General features: G+C 40.4%; 1 protein-coding gene and 1 pseudogene across 4 annotated transcripts in view; one reads left to right on the top strand and one right to left on the bottom strand.

Annotated features, from left to right (window-relative positions):
• Positions 1–4,574, top strand: part of LOC131234681 (probable aldo-keto reductase 2) — a 52,389-nt gene extending 47,815 nt beyond the window's left edge. For 2 of the 4 annotated variants that reach the window (XM_058231604.1, XM_058231602.1), the window contains exons 3-5: positions 1,979–2,151; positions 2,246–2,348; positions 4,040–4,574. In XM_058231604.1, coding sequence (XP_058087587.1) covers positions 1,979–2,151; positions 2,246–2,348; positions 4,040–4,378 — 615 coding nt within the window. In that variant the 3' untranslated portion in view covers positions 4,379–4,574. The remainder of the gene's footprint in view (positions 1–1,978; positions 2,152–2,245; positions 2,349–4,039) is intronic. The other 2 variants (XM_058231607.1, XM_058231603.1) reach the window with 2 other exon arrangements.
• Positions 4,575–5,450: 876 nt separating this feature from the next.
• LOC131234652 (receptor-like protein kinase FERONIA) lies at positions 5,451–6,276 on the bottom strand (annotated as a pseudogene).
• Between the last annotated feature and the right edge of the window lie 14,596 nt (positions 6,277–20,872).

Here is a 20,872-nt window from a genome sequence, read left to right as displayed (position 1 = left end):
TTGAAAGATACCAAATTTGACTGAAAAGGAGATCCAACATTGATACAAATGATACCCATCTCACACCTGTTAAAAAAAAAATGTGGGTCCCATCGAGTCACGCATGTGGAAAATTAGAAGCATCTGTATGCATTTGATATCATGAAAGTTCTCATGTGGGTGTGTTTATTAATAAAACCGTACACAAGTGTTTTCTATCTGCAATTATCCCCACCTATATGCATGTGTAGACAACCATATGTTTGTTTATGGATTACGGAGAAAACGGAGATGTGTGTGCTTATTTTAGAAGGTAGATGGTGGTAGTAGTCTTTCTTAGTTGTCCTTCACCCTTTTTTTGGCGAGTCCTGATTCTACAATGATTTAGTAAAGAGTCTGAATCAGAGAAGGAATGTTCATATAAAAACATAAAGGGGTATACACAAGGTTGTGTATAGAGAATCACTTATGTGTATGAATTACTATTGATGAAATTTCTGAATAAATATGCTGAGATTCTCTCTCTCATAGATGAAGAATTGGTGAGGGAGATTTGTGTGTTCTCTAGCTTAAAGGCAAGAGGCCAGTAGAAGAATCTGCAGCTGTGTGTGGTTCTTCTTCTTCCTCATGTTCTGATCAGTCGCTCCCTGTACCCAATACTTCATAACATTGAAAAGTGTCTTACAGCCCTTTGTACCCAAAACTTATCAATTGATCCCCCTAGACAGCCATAAATCTAACTTAATCCTGTCACCCTTTTACCTTGTACCGGCCTTTACAGTCTCTTTCACAGTTCCTTTTTCATCTGTTTTACAGTCACAACTCGCAATACATCCCTTTTACATTCCTCCGTGTTCCCAAAACTACAACCATGACCCCAATTTAGCTTCATGTCCAAGCCCAAATCCAACCATAAACCTGGACCCATTCATTGACCCTAACCCATATAAAATCCCATAACATCGTCGTCGTCGTCATCATCATCATCTAAGCCTTATCCCAACTAATTGGGTGTGACTACACAAATCTTGTTATGCTATTCCACTCTATGCTTGTAGCGTCGGATTGTCAGGACTCATGAGAAAAAGATGTGGCCGGAGTTTGACACTGGCTGCCAACCTGATGCAACACTCCTTTATCCAGCTTTGGACAGCAATGAGAGGACAGAACTCCGACTGGCAGAGCGAAGAAGATGAAATTGTTCCCACTTTTATGACCCCGTATGCAAATTGTAAGCCAAAAGTCAGTTCATCACTGAACCATACACTTAGGGCTTGTTTGGATCGTTGACTACCACAGTAATGTGGTGGAAAACTCACATCATTACACTTTACCATTGATTGGATGGAGTATAGTAATCCTTTGAAATCACTGCAGGGACTTGGATTGGCAGGTGTGTTAACATGGCATAGTTTCGTGGGCCCCACCATGATGTATGTGTTATATCCACACTGTCCATCCATCTTGCGAGATCTATGGAATGAGACAAAAAATGAGGCAGATCAAAAGCGAAAACCGACCACACCACAGAAAACAGTGGGGATTGAACACCTGCCATTGAAAACTTCTTGGGGTCCAATATATGTGTTTTCCCTTCATCAGGTCTATGTGACCTTGTGGGTTGAATGGCAAATAAACATCATGTTGGACCCTAGGAGGGTTTCAATAGTGGTCATCATTGTCCCCATGTTTTCTGTGGGGTGATCCACTTGACCTTTGGATCTGGCTCATTTTTTGGGTCATGCTCTAAAATGATATTGCAAAATGGATGGACGGTGTGGATATAATACATTTTGAAGAATTTATATCCACATGTATACAACCACGATCCCGTGGTTTACATGCATATCCATGGTTGGAAGTGTATCCTGCGAGTTAACGTACAGCGAATACCCTGATTTGCTTCCAACTGCTGTGGTCAGCACACTACAGCTGTATTGGCTAATCCAAACAGGCCCTCTCTCTCTCTCTCTCTCTCTCTCTCTCTCTCTCGCACAAGATTGGGGAACTCAAGAAGCTAGTTGAAGAAGGAAAGATAAAATACATAGGGCTATCTGAGGCCTCTGCTTGGACGATCCGGAGAGCACATGCCATTCACCCAATAACTGCAGTACAGTTGGAGTGGTCCTTGTGGACAAGAGATGTAGAGGAAGAAATAGTTCCTACTTGTAGGTGATATTGATCTGCTACACCAACTTCCCCAAAGATTGCAGATAAATTAGTATATGGAACTGACCTCTGATTTCAACTTTCTTATGCTATTCAGAGAGCTTGGCATAGGTATCGTTGCATACAGCCCTCTGGGGAGTGGCTTCTTTTCATCAGGGCCTAAAATGATTGATAACTTGTCAGACGGGGACTTCCGAAAGGTATATACTTCTGCTTCATAGATGCATGCAATGCAAGTCATCACTCTACCATACACTTTAGTGCATGTAACATTAGGTGTGGTAAGAACGTAACATTGTGTAGCATGACTTTTTTGAAGTCCGTCAGAATACATGTATTCAGATGGTAAAGGAAAGAAAAGGTAACGATTAGGCAATTGTTATTTCTGTGAGCACTATGGAAACTTGGATTCCATTTTTAAGGTTTTCGTTTGGATAGAGAGTGAAAATTTTATGTTTGTGAGATAATGATCAAGTAATTTCTTGTATCAGAAAATTTTAATTATGAAAAAGTGTAATGGTTACTTTGTAGAAGTCCTGCATTTTCTTTATGAGCCAAACATCTCAAACTGTCACATCAAGGGAAGACATTTTCCATTTTCATTGATTTCTATAGAATTGGTGATATCCAAACATGCCCTAAAATATGATCAAGTTGCTCGAAACTTGATTGAGTCAATTCGACTTGATCAGATTTGAAGTCAACTCAATATAAAATTCGATTTTAATCAAGTTTCCAGTAATGATTTAGAAAACTTGACATAGTCAAGGTCACAAGACAGTTGAGTTCTTTAGTTTTCTATATTTAGAAAGGGGGAAAACAGGTGTCTCTTTGTAATTTTCATTAGACGTTGAAAGAGTATATGGTGTAGTAGTGTTTTCAGAAAAAAAAAAAACTATGAAATGGGTTCTGTAATGATTTCCCATAATTTCCTATTAAATTTATTTTTTTTTATTTTTTTTTCCATTTTTTAGTATATGCTTAAACAATTCTTAAATTCTGAGTTGGTCATTCCATGACTCGCCAAAACCTCTAGTGTATCTTCCTGTTGACTCTTCCTTGTGGACTTTTGAGTTGGCTCAGGTTTCTCATTTCAAACCATCATTATCATCATCATCACCATCATCATCATCTTCCTTGTAGTCCTATCCCAGCTATCTGGGGTTTCCCATTTTGAACTATGATGCAGTGAAAAAATGATGGGGTTCTGTTGAGGCATTACATGGTGTTACTGCTTGAAGTTTTAATGGGGTTACGGAAAACAGTTCTTAGGGTAATGCTATGGCGAATTGCCAGCCGGAGCAATTCCCCAATTATACAACACCTCCTCTGCATTCAAATGTATGGAGGTGCCTGGTGCAACATAAATACCTATGGGGCCCAGTGTGATGTTTGTGTTAAATGCACTCCATTCATCATTTTGCGACGGATCATTGTAAGATGACCCCAGAAATCAAGCCCATATATCCATGACTCAAGTGGGCCACAAAAAAATGGAACAGCAGGATAGGACACCATTGAAATCTTCCTGTCCGAAAGTCTTGAATAAAGCAGATATTTGGTTTTTCCCTTCATCCTCCATGTACTCACCTTACGAACAGGTTGGACGGATTGGCTCTATTCCCACAATTTCCTATAGTGTGGCCCACCAGGATTTTTGGGTGGGCATGATTTTCATGCTTACTAATGAGCTGGCCAGGTGATGGATGGATTGGCTGTCACATATACATCATGGTGGGCCCCACATAGATTTATTTTGCCTGTGCTGGGAGGAGAGGATGTGTCACTGTAATACTGCGAATCATCATAGCACTAATCTACTTCTAATGTATACTTGCTTCGATGATCAGTTTCATGACATACTACTGAACTACTTTCATGGAATTGACAGTTTCTACCAAGATTTCAAGCTGAGAATGTGGAGCACAACGCCCGTATATTCAAGTGCGTAAATGAAATGGCGACGAAGAAGGGGTGCACACCTTCCCAGCTGGCATTGGCTTGGGTCCACCACCAAGGAAGCGATGTATGCCCAATACCGGGCACCACCAAGATTGAAAACTTCAACCAGAACATCGGAGCTTTGTCTGTGAAGCTCACTCCAGAAGAGATGTCTGAGCTTGAATCCTTCGCTTCAGCAGATGCAGTAAAGGGCGATAGATACGGAGGTACAGTATCTACTTGGACGGAGTCAGAGACTCCCGCTCTCTATTCGTGGAAAGGTGAGTAAATGATCGCCGTCTCTGGCGCCTTTTCTGCTGTGGGTGTTTGACTTTTTGCTGTTTGAACCCTTAATAGCATATGTCTCTATGAAGGTTGTATGAGTGGATGAGCTACTGGATGTTTGCTCTTCATATTATCATGTATTAGTGGAGGAAATGCCAAGTGCACTTGCATAATAAGGAGATTGTGGTTTTTGTGGCAAATGCACTTATGGATTTGGCACCTGTTCAAGAACTGGGCCATTCATCAGGTAGGGTGCCTCGTGAGGATGCCTTGGGCTAAAACTCAGGTCTTTCGACCCCTCGGATAGGTTGAATTTGGACTGTTTGTCTTTCTTTTTCTAAGTGTCCATTTTCATCTTTAAAATTGTGGCCCACCTGATGATTGAACGGTCTCTTATTTGGTCCAGGTCATGATCAGAGGGAGCCTTACCTGAACTCTCACACTTTCATAGTTCAAAAACTCAAAAGCTTGACTCAATTTCTAGTTGGGTCGGCTCAACTCAAATACTCAGCTGAGTCGACTCTGTGTTTACTAATTAATGAGAAATGATCTTACATCTGTCACGTAGAGGGTCCAATCGATAGATCTGAACTGTCTATCAAGTCCGAAGGACATTTTACTAGCCATTTTGCAAAAAAAATCCAATTGATCCGATGATCAAATCCATCCCTGTTTGTCCATATTTCTGTAGTCCTTTTTTCGATCCATGGATGAGATGGTTTGTACTGCCTAGTGACGTAGGGATGAACATGATGAGGCCGATCACCGTCTTCCTCAAGGATAACTACTCCGAATCCACGGTGTTTCTCTGGCCTCCCCACGGAGACTTCTAGAATCCACAACAAAAGAAAGCAAGAAAATAAAAATAAATTCTAATAAATTCGAAATTTGATTGATGAATGAAATACCAGGCAATGAGAGAGAAATCAGAAGCAAACTATAACTAAAACTCTTAGATTTTAAAATAATACATTAACACCCGTTTGAATTGGAATTGATATCCGCCATACACGTGCTGCTTGTGTACGTTGCCGAACCAGAAAATGAAGGCCACGCGTCTCTGTGCAGTTGTCTCTTCACATCGTGCAGTGCAACGCCTTCGTTGCTTTGCACCGTCTTTGAAAGAAAAAAAAAAAGCTTTTTCTCTCTGGTGGATCGAGAGACTATAGCGCACACAGAACCTCCAACAGTACAACCCCAAAAGTGTAGACATCGGATTTCTCCGTCAACTGCAACCCATTTCTCATCCAATAGGATGTTTGTGGTCTTGATGTCACGGTGGATGATGGTGTGTTTGGCCCCAGTATGGAGGTAATGCAGCCCACGGGCTGCACCAATGCAGATCTCGAGCCACTGCTTCCATGGCAGCTGCGGCTTCTGGGTCTTGTAGAGGTGCTCGCGGAGGGTCCCGTGGGCCATGTAATCATAGACCAGGATCATCTTACAATTCTCCTCACAATAGCCAATCAGAGAGACGAGGTGGCAATGGCGGAGCTTAGAGAGCATCTTGATCTCGGTTTGGAACTCATGGACACCCTGCTCAGAGAGCAGGTGATGGCAACCTTCATGGTGCCACCATCAATGTCACCCTTGTAGACCTTACCGAATCCACCTACCCCGAGGAGAAGAGCCTCATCGAAGTTGTTCGTCGCTTCTTTAATCTCAGCGAAGGAAAAGTGGCGGCAAAGGTTTGATGGTGTCGATTGATTGAACACTGTTTCCTGTAACCTGGTCCACCTTAGATGCCGAATATACCTCATCTTGGGTATCATACTGTATATTGATGTGTATAAGTAGATGGACGGTTTAGATGAAACACATACATCATGGTGGGCCCCCAGAGCATCGAACACCATCCATTGGGTGGTGTCAGGTTTTAGTAGCCAATCCGTGGTCCATAGCAAGTATTGTACGTGGTATGTGTTATAGACACTTTCTCACTACGGAGTCCGTTCCTTGAACAAACATTGAATTCGGTATATTAGATTTCCAAGGTCACTCCGTACCAAACAGTCTATTGATAAATGATAATACTCATGAATACAGTGTACATTGTCCAGAGTATACGCGTTGTAAAGTATTGCATCGCAATACAATACTATACGCGAATCCAAACAGGCCTTAGTGTACCAACATACAGGCACAAATGGTGGGATTTGATTAGACAGGAGGCTAGTATAAAAAATCAACTTACTATAACTTACCATTTATAGACGGTCGTGATGTCTAATAGTGCGCAAGGTTTTCGGCCAGAAATAGAAAGTGTCCTATTTGGCTTCACCAAGTTGTTCTCCTAATTTTTCTAAGCTCTTTTCACGTTGGGCATAACTCCTAAAGCCCAATGGATGAATAGTTATAATCAAACTAAAACTTGCTATTTATAGTAAAAACGGAATTAAAATAGGGAAACGGCTGTCTATCCGGGAGTATTTCGTAAATCCGGCTTACGCAACCTGGCATAGCGGGGTTGGGCGGATAAAGTAGCCCGTTCTACCCCAAAATCATATATTTTATGTCCGATAACTCATTCCGGATTGCGAGATATGCCCGATCTAAGGTCTGACGATCTGGATCACTTCTGTCGTCAATTGGGCCTTTTCTGATCCATTTTGGCCATGAAACTGTCTGCGACCTGCTCTACATCAGTCCCCTCCATTTCAAAAGAACTCGTCTTGCTTTAGTTCATGATACTCGGTCAGGTCCGCGACATTGAAAGTCTGTGAGATCGCCATGTCATTCAGAAGATCAACAACGTAAGCGTTGTCATTGATCTTTCGGATAATTGGTACCAATCCAATCTTCTTATTCTTCAATTTATTGTACGTACCAGTCGGGTACGTACCAGTCGGAAATCTCTCTTTGCGCAGATGGATCATAACGTGGTCGCCTACCCCGAACACTTTTTGTCGCCGATGTTTGTCCGCTTGTTCCTTATACTTCTCGTTCGAGGCATATAACTTCGTCTGTACTTCCGCGTGGATGCCTATGATCATGTCTACCATATGTTCAGTTGCAATGCTCATGCCTAGGAGATTGGGTAGAGGAACCAAGTCAAGTGTGTAGCGAGACACTCGTTCGTAAATGATCTGGAACAGTGATTTCCCTGTGGAGCGATTTACCATGTTGTTGAATGCAAATTCTGCTTGAGACAAGGCCAATCCCTCTGCTTCAGTTTTTCTCCTGAAATACAGCGAGGGAGGGTTCCCAACGTGCGATTCACAACCTCGGTCAGCCCATCAATCTGTGCGTGGTAGGCGCTACTGAATTGAAGTCGTGTATCGAATCGAGTCCACAAAGTCCGCCAAAACTGGCTAATGAACTTCGTGTCACGATCAGAAGTAATGGTCTCGGGAATCCCATGTAACCGTACGACCTCCTTGAAGAATAGATTTGCCACGTGTGTTACATCGAGGGTCTTCTTGCATAGAATAAAGTGTGTCATCTTGGATAAATGATCTACCACCACGAACACTGAATCCATGCCGTGTTGTGTACGTGGGAGACCAAGAACAGAGTTCATAGATAAATTCTCACAAGGACCGTCAGGCACAGGTAACGGGGTGTAGAGACCCGTATTTTGAGATTACCGCTTGGAGGTCTGATAAACATGACAACGTTGTATGACTTTTTTCAAATCGTGTACCAATTGCGACCAGTAATACCACTCTTCCATAAGATCTCGCGTCTTGTCTCGCCCAAGGTATCCACCGAGGCCACCTCCATGTAGCTCCCGAATAATCTGCTCACTCAGACAACTTTTGGGGATGTCCAATCGATTCCCTTTGAAGAGGAAATTGTCATGTATATGAAGGTCATTAAGATGACCTTCTTAGCACTTCATCCAAGAATCTTTAAAGTTTTTGTCCTGGCATACAACTCCTTGAGACAGTCGAAGCTGACCATATCATTGCTCATTGTAACAAGTAGTGATGCACGACGACTAAGCGCATCTACCACCTTGTTCTGTTGTCCTGACTTGTGCTTTAAAACAAACATGAATTCCTGTAAAAATGAAACCCATCTAGCATACACATGATTCACGTTAGTCTGACTATTAATAAACTTTAATTCTTGATGGTCTATGTACAGAACAAACTCTCTTTGAATCAAATAATGCCGCCAATGCCACAGCGCCTGAACAACTGTGTACAACTCAAGCTCATATGTCAAACACTTCTTTCTGGATTCGCTGAGCTTCTCGCTATAGAAGACTACTCCGACATATGAAACGTCACACTCAATCTCAAACAGCTTGTCGAAATTAGGAAGCATTAAGACCGGTGTTGTAGACAAACAATGATTGATCTCATGAAAACTCTTGTCAGGTTCATCGGTCCACTGAAATAGTCATTTTTTCATGTAATCTATAATAGGTGCGACTATTATGCTAAGATTTCGTACAAATTGACGATAGAAGGTCGTCAACTCGTGAAAACTCTTCACCTCCTGAATGTTTGTCGGGATCGACCATTCCCTAATGGCTCGCACCTTTTCATCTTCACATAAATGCACGTGGACGTTACAACAAATCTTAAGAACAATAGGTTATTCGTTAAAAAGCTACACTTCTTTAAGTTGAGGTACAACTTGTTAATTTGTAGGACCTGTAATACCTGCAGCACCTGCCTGAAATGTTTCCTGTGATCCGTCTCATCCTGGCTATATATCAGTATGTCATCAAAATATACTACCATAAATCAGCCAATGAACGGCTTTAGAACTTAGTTCATCAAACGCATAAAAGTACTTAGTGAGTTTGACAGACCAAAGGGCATGACCATGCACTCATACAACCCTTCATTGGTCTTGAATGTCATTTTTCACTCATCACTAGGTCGAATACGAATCTGATGGTACCCGCTCCTTAGGTCTAGTTTAGAGAACACCTTGATCCCTTTTAGCATATCGAGCATATTGTCCAACCGCGGTATCGGGAACTGATATTTTATAGTAATTTTGTTGATTGCCCCGACTGTTGACACACATGCGCCAGCTCCCTTTTTTTTGTTAATAATGCTGGTACAACACATAGGCTCATGCTCTCTCTTAAGAGACCCATATGGATCAATTCCTCCACTTGCCCCTGAAATATCTCACACTTTTTCGGACTCATCCGATAATAAGGACGGTTGGGCAGGCTAACCCCAAGGACGAGATCTATGTGATGTTGGATGTCCCTTACGGGGGCAATCCATCGGATAAATCTTTAGGCTAGACTTATTTGAATTCGTTTAGTAATAGCCTTAAACTTGGAGGAATGTTTGAGGGCTCTGATTCCTCTCCCTTCACCACTACGGCGTATACCTCGCTGGTTTTCTTGGATTCTTCTATGAAATCTCGAATGATCAGGAGGGAACTCCCCTCTACTTTAGAACCTTTAGGGTGGTTCTCTGGTGTCATAAGGGCAATGATTATCTTTCAACTATCCTTAACGAAAACGTAAACATTGTCTCATCCTCGGCGGGTCGCATCACGATCTGATTGCCATGGTCGACCGAGTAACATATAGCATGCTTCCATGTCGACCACGTCACAAAGTATTTGATCCTTATAAGTTTTTCCAATTGAAAATGAGACTGCATTGTTCAGTTACTTTCATCTTGTTTACCTTTTTTATCCAACCAATTGAGTACGGGGATGGATGTTATTTCATTGGTGGCTGCAACTTGTTTACCATCACTCTTGAGACGATGTTCTTACTACTGCCATTGTTTATGATTATATCATAGACTTTGTTGTTGACGGTGCACCACGTACGAAATATATTATGTCGCTGTGGATATAATTCCTTCCATGAGGTGTATAATAATCGCTTCATAACTAGAGATTCTCCACGATCTTCTCCTTTCCATTTAAAGCCACATGCTCCTTCCTCGGTGGCTTGTTCATGTTCATCAAAGCCAGGGTCTTCTTCTGCAGTCTTACTTTCAGTGCCCCCTTCGTTTGTGGCCAAGTATGCTGCGGGACGTTGAGAACAGGTGTTTGATAAGTGGTCCGGTTGGCCACAGCGGTAACAATTGTTCGACATTGGCCAAACGTAAGGATTTAGAATCATACTCAGGCCCGCTATTGTGGGTGCTACACATTGAAGCCTAGATGAGCCACCTCCCGTATCACAGTTTGCGGTCGCGGGAGGTTATGACGTTCTCCTACTAGTTCTTTTCCTCGTGTCAGCACTGGATTCCACTTGGGACCCGTTATGAGGAGTTGAGTTGAAGGATAAGGCCGATTAGAGACTCTTGCAAGCTGCGTTTCTGCCCTACCTGCCAATTGAACCGCTTCATCTATGGTCCTGACTAGGTGCATCTAAATTCGATCCTGAATTGTCAATCGTAACCCTCTTATAAATCGTGCCACCTTCTGTGACTCAGATTCTGACAGATCGTTTCTTGTATCTAACCGCTGGAATTCTTCAGTGTAATTTTTTACGGTCCGATTTCTTTGTCGGCAATTCTAGTATTGCTAAAATAATATTTGCTCGTAATCACCGGAGAGGAATCGTGATCGAAGAAGGCGTCTTATCCATGACCATGATGAGATGGGCGCCTTTTTCTGGCAGGTACGTGAGAGTTGTAATTGCTCCCACCATGTAGAAGCACCAGATTTTAATTTAAATGCTACCAATTTTATCTTTTTATGATATGACACATCTATGTAATCAAAATATCTCTATACTTTGGCTAGTTAATCAATAAAATCTTCTATGCGTAATAAACCATTAAAACTAGGAAGTTCAGCCTTATCTCGATAGTCTCTTTCAGCATGATCTAGATGATCGCCTTCATGGATTGGTTGTCGGACAGAGTCTTCGTTAAGGTCCTCGTTGCTAGAATTTGAATCATCTAGTGTAGCCCTATAGTTTGCCACTAGTAGTGCTTTATGAAAATCGGGGTTGTGCCGTACGACAACCACGGACAGTAGAGCAACCATAGGCGGTGAAGCATCGCCTAACGCTCGGTGCAGAAGTAACGCATCTGCAAGACGGTCGAGGGTTGCCTTCAGCCCTTGCATGGTCAACCGACTCTCCCGGTGGAAAGTTTTCATTCTTCCCAGAAGATAATGAATCCCTATATCACCGTCCACAAGATTTTACTTTATACCTTCGTTGTTTGCCATCGGCTGGAGGGGAATCTCACTTTGATACCAATTGACGCAGGGATGAACGTGATGAGGTAGATCACTGTCTTCCTCAAGACGAACTACTCCGAATTCACGGAGCTTCTCTAGACTTCTCACAGAGACTTCTTGAATCCACGAGGAAAGAAAGTAAGAAAATAGAAATAAATTCAAAATTTGATTGATTGATGAGATAAACGAGTTCACAATCCTTTAAATAGGGATATCGAGCAATGGGAGAGAAATCATAAGCAAACTATAACTAGAACTCCTAGAATTCGCAACTTACTATAGATAGTGAACTTACTATTTATAGATGGTAATGATGTCTACTAGTGCGCAAGGTTTTTGGCCAAAAATAGTAAGTGTCCTATTTGGCTTCACCAAGCCGTTCTCCTAATTATTCTAAGTTCTTTTCACGGTGGGCGCAACTCCTAAAGCCCAATGACGAAGAGTTATAATCAAACTAAAAATTACTATTTATAGTAAAAACAAAAAATGGCTATTTCACAAATCCGGCTTGTGCAACCATAGGAGGGTTGCGTGGCTAAAGTAGCCCGTTTTACCCCAAAATCATATATTTTACGTCCGATAATTCATTCCGGATTGCGAGATACACCTGATCTAAGGTATGATGGTCTTGGATTACTTACATCGTCAACCGGGCCTTTTTTGATCCATCTTGGCCATGAAACTGTCCGCGACCCGCTCTGCATCACCTGGCAAAAAAGTAGTCTTTAAACATAGGCAATTTTTGATGCGGCCCACCAAACACATTGATCAAGTCCATCTATCGGAACTGGGCCACCTAATCCGCACCCTGTTTTAAATCCACCTAATCAGAGCACTTGTGCAATACAGCTCATGTACATGCCACACGTGCCATCATGGGATTATAGGTCCGAGATCCAATTCATCTATCAGAAGAGGACCACTATATTAATGTCCTAGTCCGAGAATCAGGTTCATCCACTGGTCAGATTGGCCACATTTACAAATCAAATGTACGGAGTTTTCTAACCCATTTACCTGTTTTCAATATTGGCGTCCACGTGCTGATTGAATTCCCTGAGTGAGGATTGAATTCCCACCATTAAAAACTTATGGGGACTTCAAAAGTTTTCGATCAAGCTACTATTTGTTGTTATTCCTTCATCAAGGTCCGTGTGACCTAATCAACGGGTTAGATGGCAGGTAAAATTTAAAGTGGGCTCCCAATCACTATTGTTGTCGTGTGGTGTGATTCACCTGAGGTTTGGATCTGCCTCATATTTGGAGCCATGCCCTAATATAAGTTAGCAAAAGGTATGAACGTCGTGGATATGCAACACATTCATCAAGATGTGCCTAATCTGCGCTTGGTTGAAAGTGGTACAGACACCGACGCTGATTAGGTGAGCTGGAGTAACAGCTTGCTGGACGAGTCCCTGACCGTGAGGCCCACCTTGATGTATTTATTGCATACCCCTCTGTTCACAAGCTTTATCAGCTCATCTATGGCATGGTCTCGAAAATCAGCTGAACCAAATCTAAAGTGGACTAAACCATAGAAAACACGGGTCATTGACCATTAAAAAAAATTCTTGTGGGCTAAAGTTTCGGATTAAGATGATATTTGTGTTTTCCATTCATCCAGATCTATATGACACAGTTGGCCCTAAAAATTATTTATTGGTGGGCGTTCGATGGCTAGTGTTTCCTGTGGTGTGGTCCGCTTGAGATTTGGATCGCCTAATTTTTGGGACCATGCCTTAAATGAGCTGGAATAACTGATGGATTGAGGGTCACCTAACATGATGCTACCCTGACCATGCGGCTCACCCAACATTATGGGACCCTGACCATGGGGCTCACCTTGATGCATGCATTGTATATTCACATTGTCCATCTGTTTGGCCTATTTGTTTTAGGTCATGAGCCCAAAATGAATCAGGTTCAAATCTAAGGTGGATTACATTACAAGAAACAACAGTGATTAACCATTAAAAACTTCATATGAGCCACAAAAGTTTTGGATCAAACTAAGATTTGCTTCTTCTTCTTCTTCTTCTTCTTTTTTTCCTCCGTCCAAGTCTATGTGACCTTATTAATAGGTTGGATAATGACGCGTGATGAGGTCGATCACCATCTTTCTCAAGGGGATAACTACTATGAATCCACGAAGCTTCTCTAGACTCATCATAGAGATACCTCAAATCCACGAGAGAAAATGAGAAAATATAAATAAATTCTAAAAAATTCAAAATTTCATTGGTTGATAATAAAAGCGAATTTACAATCCTTTAAATAGTGATACCAAACCTAATCAAACTCCAACTCAAACTCTCTAAAATTCGTTACTTACTATAAATAGTAAATTTACTAGTTATAGTAATTTTCTTAGCTTAACGACGTTATTCTCCTAATTTTTCTAAGCACTTTTTATGTTGGACATACCTCCTAAAGCTCAAAGAATGAAGAGATATAATCAAACTAAAACTTACTAAAATTAGTAAAAATGGAAATAAAAATGGATTTTTAACCGTCGATCTAATGGAATCTTGGAAATTTGGCGTGGGCAACCCGACAACCCGGCTGGGTAAAGTAGCTTCTCCTACCCCAAAATCATGTATGGTTTTCGAGTAACTCATTCCAGTTTGCGAGATACGCCTTTTGTAAGGTTTCGACGATCAGGATCACCTACGCCTCTGATCGGGCCTTCTCTAGTCCGTCTTGGACATGAAAGTGTCCGCGACTCGCTATACATTAGTCCCCTCCACTTTAAAAGAACGTGTCCTCAAGTTCTCGTTCTGCTTAGGTTCATGATACTCGGTCAGGTGCGTCCCGTAATGATACCCGGATCAAAGTTATAGCTAATTTACGGTCCACCTTCTTTTGGTCTAACCATGCTAGGAATGTATCGGTGTCACGTCCTACATTAGACTCCTCCACTTGGAAAAAACTCGTACTCGAGTTACTCAAGGGACTTGACTTATGATACTCAAATAATTTCTAACATGGATGTTTATTAGCTACTTTCTTGTACTTGGCGTTAGGCTCTTCAGCTAGCACAACACATGTACTCATGCTCTCCTTGACTTGACTAGTATAAATCAGTTCATTCCGGTGTTTGAAGTATCGGTATCGCTACATGTTTCGCTGGCCAGGGATATAGAAACAATATCGATATCGCCGATAATATTGCGGATAACCGGAAATGCGGGGAAACCTGGGAAAACAGTAGAATTTTCAGTAAAACTTAAGGAGATGATAAAATGTACATATTTGTATATTTAGAAATTAAAAAAAAATTCAAGTTTCCATTTAATGGGGCCTTAAAAGCATGGGTTGTGAAAAGAAATCAGTCCAACCATCCCATCCGACCTATTTAACCATCCAAATATCCATCAATATTACAAAATAACAAAAACACATGATATTTCACCAAAAAAATCATCAACAATTAGAAAGGAAACGAAAGATTGTGGTCTTAATATATCACATGTTACGATATCGATAATATCGAGATATTATCAATATTATCAATGACAAATTGAACACTACATATAACCATGTGCCATTGAAAAAAAAAATTGAAATAATTTTTTTTCTAATAAACAAAAATTTGATGATATCAATAAATTGATGATATTGTTAAAATATCATTAGTACACTTATGATACAAGCATTACCTAGAATTTACATAGTCTAAAATATTGGCAATACATTGGCGATATTGATGCATTGGCAATACAAGTGACACCTAGAATTTACATAGTTAAAAATATTGACGATTACATTAGTGATATTGATACGTTGGCGATACTTGGCAATACATTTCTAATACCTAGAATTTTTTATACTACCAGCGTTATCGGTATCGCTACCAATGTTATTAATATCGTTGAGCTGGGGATAAAGATAATATCAGAGATATTTCGATAATATCAGAGATAATTCGAACACTGGTTCCTTCACTTGTGCCTAGAAGATCTTACATTCTTTCTGATAATGTGGGCAATTAGGTAGACTTGCCCCTGATGCAAGATTAATGTGTTTTTGTATATCTTGTATGGGAGACAATTTATTAGGAAGTTCATCGATCACAATCGCCTTGAACTCCTGTAACACTAGTTTCCAGTCCTCTGGGATATTCATAGGCTTCATATATTTTTCTTTTTCAATTAAGGCATCTACATCTCCTGTTTCCTTAGATTGTTTAACAAAATCATGTTTGGTTATGAGAGACTCTTCCTCCACTTTCGAAGTCGTAAGTTGTTTCTTTGTTCTCATAGGGACAAGGATAGTCTTTCTACCATCTTTAATAAATATAAATACGTTACCGCGGCTTTTATGCGTAATATTAACATTATATTGTCATGGTCGACCATATAACATGTGACAAGCTTCCATATTGACCACGTCACAAATTACTTAATCCTTATAATTTTTACCAATTGAAAACGAGATAGTGCATTGTTCGGTTACCTCTGTTTTGTTGACCTCCTTGATCTATGCAATCGTGTATGGAGATAGGTGCCTTTCTATTTTTAGTTGTTACTTTCTCACCATTGTTTTCGACACGAGATTCTCATTGCTCCTAATGCCGATGATCACATTATAGACCTTTTGGTATACAGTGCACCTCGTTCGAAAGATGTTGTGCCGCTGTAAATTTATCTCTACCTTTGGCATGTACAATAGCTTCCTCATGATCAAAGTAGTGGTCTATGATTCACCATCATCGGTTGATGCTTTATGAAAATTGGGGTCGTGTCGTACAACAACCACGGGCAGTTAAACATCGCCTTGGGATCGGGGCGAAATTAGTGCATCCACAATACAGTTGACCCCCAAATTTCAGGGCATTACACCTTCTCTCCTCGTATTCCTGACCAGCCAAGGGTGGGGTGGTCACTCATAACATGCCAACTATCAATGAATCATCTAACATACACAACATCATGTTCTCATACTTCTCAACATACAATTCAGATTCTCCTAGCAAACAAAGCTAGCAATATCATGAACAAGGTGTGTGTGTGTGTTGTGTGGGTTGGTGAGGAAGTTAAGCACTTCCTACATCCCTTAGAACCAAAATGCACAAGAATCAAAGAATCTTACATGCTATAAGACACATCATATGAGAGATCAAGCAAGACAAAAATATGTAATCATCCATGGTAGCCGAATCATGTGAGAAGCACGAACAATATCACATGAGAACTAAACAAGCAAACAATCCCATACAATCCTCAAGCAAACATCCAAATCCTAGGGTTCCTCTAGATTCTCCAAATATAGCATCCAAGCAATCAAAATCATTAGACTCATAATAGAATTGGTGTTAGGCCACCTAAAGATAATAGTCCGCACCTTCGGATCGTTGAAGACTTGGAAAATGACCTAGGAGCGTGGATTTTTGGGGTTGAACGGCCGGAATCCCTAGAGCACACATTTGTATGTTAGAAATCCATGCCAATCCCTTCTCAACACAAGGGTTTTAAGAAAAACAGATGAGGGATCTTACCTAGACCTTCAACAGAACGATTCTTGTGGTTGTGGTGTAGGATTTTTCTTTGGAGAAGGGATAGGGAGTTGCAAGATTGAGTTCCCTTAGGCCCACCTCGATTTATGGTCCACCCTTGCTCTCCTTCACTCTCCCTTCCTATCTTCTTCCTTTCTTCTTTCTCCCTTTTCTCTCTTCTCTCTTTCCTTTCCTAGGGCAAATTCGTATGGAGAGAGGGGGTGCCCAAATGAGGCCCTTTTATAGTGCCAAATTTGGTGTAAATGTCCCCAATGGCTAGGCTTTTACTATACTAGCCCTATGGGAGGATCTTTCTAACCTCTAGGGCCTACTATGGGGCGTACATATTGATATACACTGTAGGATAGTTAGCCCTAATGATGATCTACGTATGGACATGATCAGCCTGCCATTTGGATGCATCGATCAACAGATATGATTAGAAGTCTGTTCAATGGTCACTGATGGTCGATCAGGGCCGCGGTTAGATATGAGTAGGAAAATATCCTTACTCTACGTGTGAAGTTTAGTCACAAACCGACGGTCCAAAACTGTCAACTTCGCATAAGAGTGGACAACCCAATTCACTTAAGTTTCAGATTCTTCCTTTAGGGTATTTGCACTTCTCATGCACTCGTCCTTTAGCTCAAGTTGAGCGGTTCTGAACAACACTTAGGGCCTACTCCAGCGATAGGCGTCAAGTCCAGTAAGACGGACATTATTCTATAGTTTTGGGACTAGTGGCCCACCAATGAGCGGTTTAAAGCTTGTTCGAAAAATCGGGGCATTTCTGGAATGAATTAGGTATTGAAATTTCTCGTGGGCAATGATTAGGGTTTGGATTAACTATGTTCATAGTGAGGCCTATTTATAGCTAGTGAAAGTGAAGATTTGGTCATGTTTACTCTAAACCGTCGGTTTTAGGCTACAAGAGTAACGGGGTTGATTTGGTCTATTATTCAAGATCTGGGCCTTAACTGACTCTGCCCCAGTTAGATCTTTAATTTAGTCATGCTTGTTTTGATTAGTTAGTGAAGGGTCGGTAGATTTGGGTCCTATGTGAGTAAATCATGAGGCTACACCTGATGTTCAAGTGATCGGGCGGATTCATTGGCTTCATACGGCTGATTAATCAAACTTGTGCGGTTCTTTACTGGTACCACTTCTGTATAAATTAACATTGAGTGCTAATAGTCATTAAGTGATATTATAAGTTAATTAATTTTAAAAAATTCAAGGATTTTTAGAAATCCAAAATAGTGAAAATCCAGGATGTTACACTTTTACTAGAAGAGTTCTATTATTAAAAGTTATTTCTAAAAAAAAAAAATCTAAAACTCTAAAATAAGAGACTATTACAAAAATCAGAATTACTAAAAATAGATTTTTTTTTTTTTTCATTTTTGAGTTGAAAACATACGTTTTCTGACAAAACGGACAGATGTTACCCACGTTGTGGGTCGGTTCACCTCGGATGGCCCGTTATAGTAAAGATTGATAGGTTGTGTGTCCCGTAACAATACCTAGATTAAAAGTTGTGATCAATTTACGATCTACATTCTTTTAGTCCAACCATGCTAGGAATGTATCGGTGCCACGTCCTACATCAGACCCCTCTACTAAGAAAAACTCATCATCGATTTATCCAAATGACTTCGCATATGATACTTGAACAATTTATGGCACCGATGTTTATCAGCCTTTTCCTTGTACTTTGCATTAGGCTTTTAAACTGACACAATACATGTACTCATGCTCTCCTTGACTTGACTAGTATGTATCAGTTCTTTCACCTGTGCCCGCAAGATCTTATATTCTTTCTGATAATGTGGGCAATTAGGTAGACTTATCCCTGAGACGAGATTAATGTGGTTTTGTATATCTCATATGGGAGGCAATTTATTAGGTAGTTCATCAATCACAATCGCCTTAAACTCCTGCAACATTGGTTTCAAATCCTCTAGGATGTTCAAATGCTTCATATATTTTTCATTTTCAACTAATGCATCAACATTTTTTCTTTCATCAAATTGTTTAACAAAATGTTGTTTGGTTATGAGAGCTTGTCCCTCCACTTTAGAAGTCTTGGGTTGGTTCTCTGTTCTCATAAGGGTCACATGTTCGCCACTAATGAATCTTATGGCCTATTGCGACTCCATTTCGACAAAGTCATCTCTCGCTGACAAATAATGAGATTTCTCTATATAACCATTTATTGATCGGCTATCCTGCCAATAATTTTAGTTTTGTTAGAATAATACTTGATCGTAATCTTGAGGGAGGAATTGCACGTACAACAACTGCTTCATCCATGACCGCATGTGGATTGGCGCCTTCATCCGTCTCGTTCACTCGAGTTGAAGTTGTTCCCACCAAGCTGAAGCTCCTCATTTTAATTCGTAGGCCACAAGCTTAATCCTCTTCGCTTTAGGGACTTCCATATAGTCGAAGAATCGCTCAATTTCATAAAGCCAATCGAGAAGATTCTCAATATAAAGTTGGCCATTGAATTAAAGATATCGACCTTCATCTTGAACTCTCGATCTGCTCAATTTGCTCGATTACCAACTTATTTGGGATATTGGAGGATCATGTTGTCAACCTCCTCATCGTTGGATGCCCCTTCTTCAAGAATGATCCTTTGGTGCACTGCCGGCACCATCATGAGATCAGGGCGATTACGAGTCCCAGCACCTGTTGGTAGCGGATCACCAACATGAACATGGAGTGGCCCTAGGGCTTCCGTCAACAGATCGATGGCAACCTGTAGCCCTTGCATGACTTGTCGATTCTCTCGATGTGCTTCTTCGAAAGCCGCCGCATTTAAATGTAAATTCCCTGAAGCACCGTACATGGGATTGTCGCTCGACCCGTCATTAGAAGTCATATATCTAAGGAGAAAGTCTCGCTCTAATACCAAACTAACTTAGGGAAGGACGTGTCGAGGTCGAGTACTGTATTCCTCAGGGGGATAACTATTTTGAATCCACGGAACTTCTCTTGACTCCTTACAGAAATGCCTCGAATCCACGAAGAAAAATAGAAATTAATTCTAGAAAAATCGAAATAACTTTGTTGATTGATAATTGTTTAATGTGTATGTCCCTATTACACTATTAAAAAAGAAAAAAAAAAACTAAAATTCGTAATTACCAAAAATAGCAAAATTCTAACTCTAAATAAAATCCTAATTAAAGTAAAAATTTTCTAAAGCTTAAATTCTAAAAATAAAAATTCCAAATAAACTTTTGTTAGAAGAGTCTTATGATTAAAAGTTATTTCTAAAAAAGAAGAAAATCTAAAATAAGAAAATATTACAAAAATCGGAATTACTAAAAATAGTAAAAAAAAATTATTTTTTTTTTTTTTTGTTTTTTTGTTAAAAGCACACGTTTTCTGGCGAAATGGATAGATACGACCCACTATGTGAGTCGATTCACCTTAGATGGCCCGTTACAGTAAAGATTGATAGGTTATGCATCCCGTAACAATACCCAAATCAAAAGTTATGATCAATTTACGATCCACATTCTTTTGGTCCAACCATGCTAGGAATGTATTGATGCCACGTCCTATATCGCGTCCGCGGGATTTTGCTCCATACCTTCGTTATTTACCATCTGTCTGAGGGGAGTCATTGCTCTGATACCAATTGACGCAGGAATGAACATGATGAGGTTGATCATTGTCTTCCTCAAGGGGATAACTACTTCGAATATCCACGGAGCTTCTTTGGATTCCTTACAAAGATACCTTGAATCCATTAAGGAAAATAAGAAAATAGAAGTAAATTATAGAAAATTCAAATTTTCATTGGTTGATAATAAAAACGAATTTACAATCCTTTAAATAGTGATACCAAACCTTGGAAGAAGT

This window comes from Magnolia sinica, chromosome 19 (assembly GCF_029962835.1).
Source record: "Magnolia sinica isolate HGM2019 chromosome 19, MsV1, whole genome shotgun sequence".
Lineage (NCBI taxonomy): Eukaryota > Viridiplantae > Streptophyta > Magnoliopsida > Magnoliales > Magnoliaceae > Magnolia > Magnolia sinica.
Note: the sequence above shows the minus strand (reverse complement) of the source record. Positions and strands in the feature narration are given on the sequence as shown.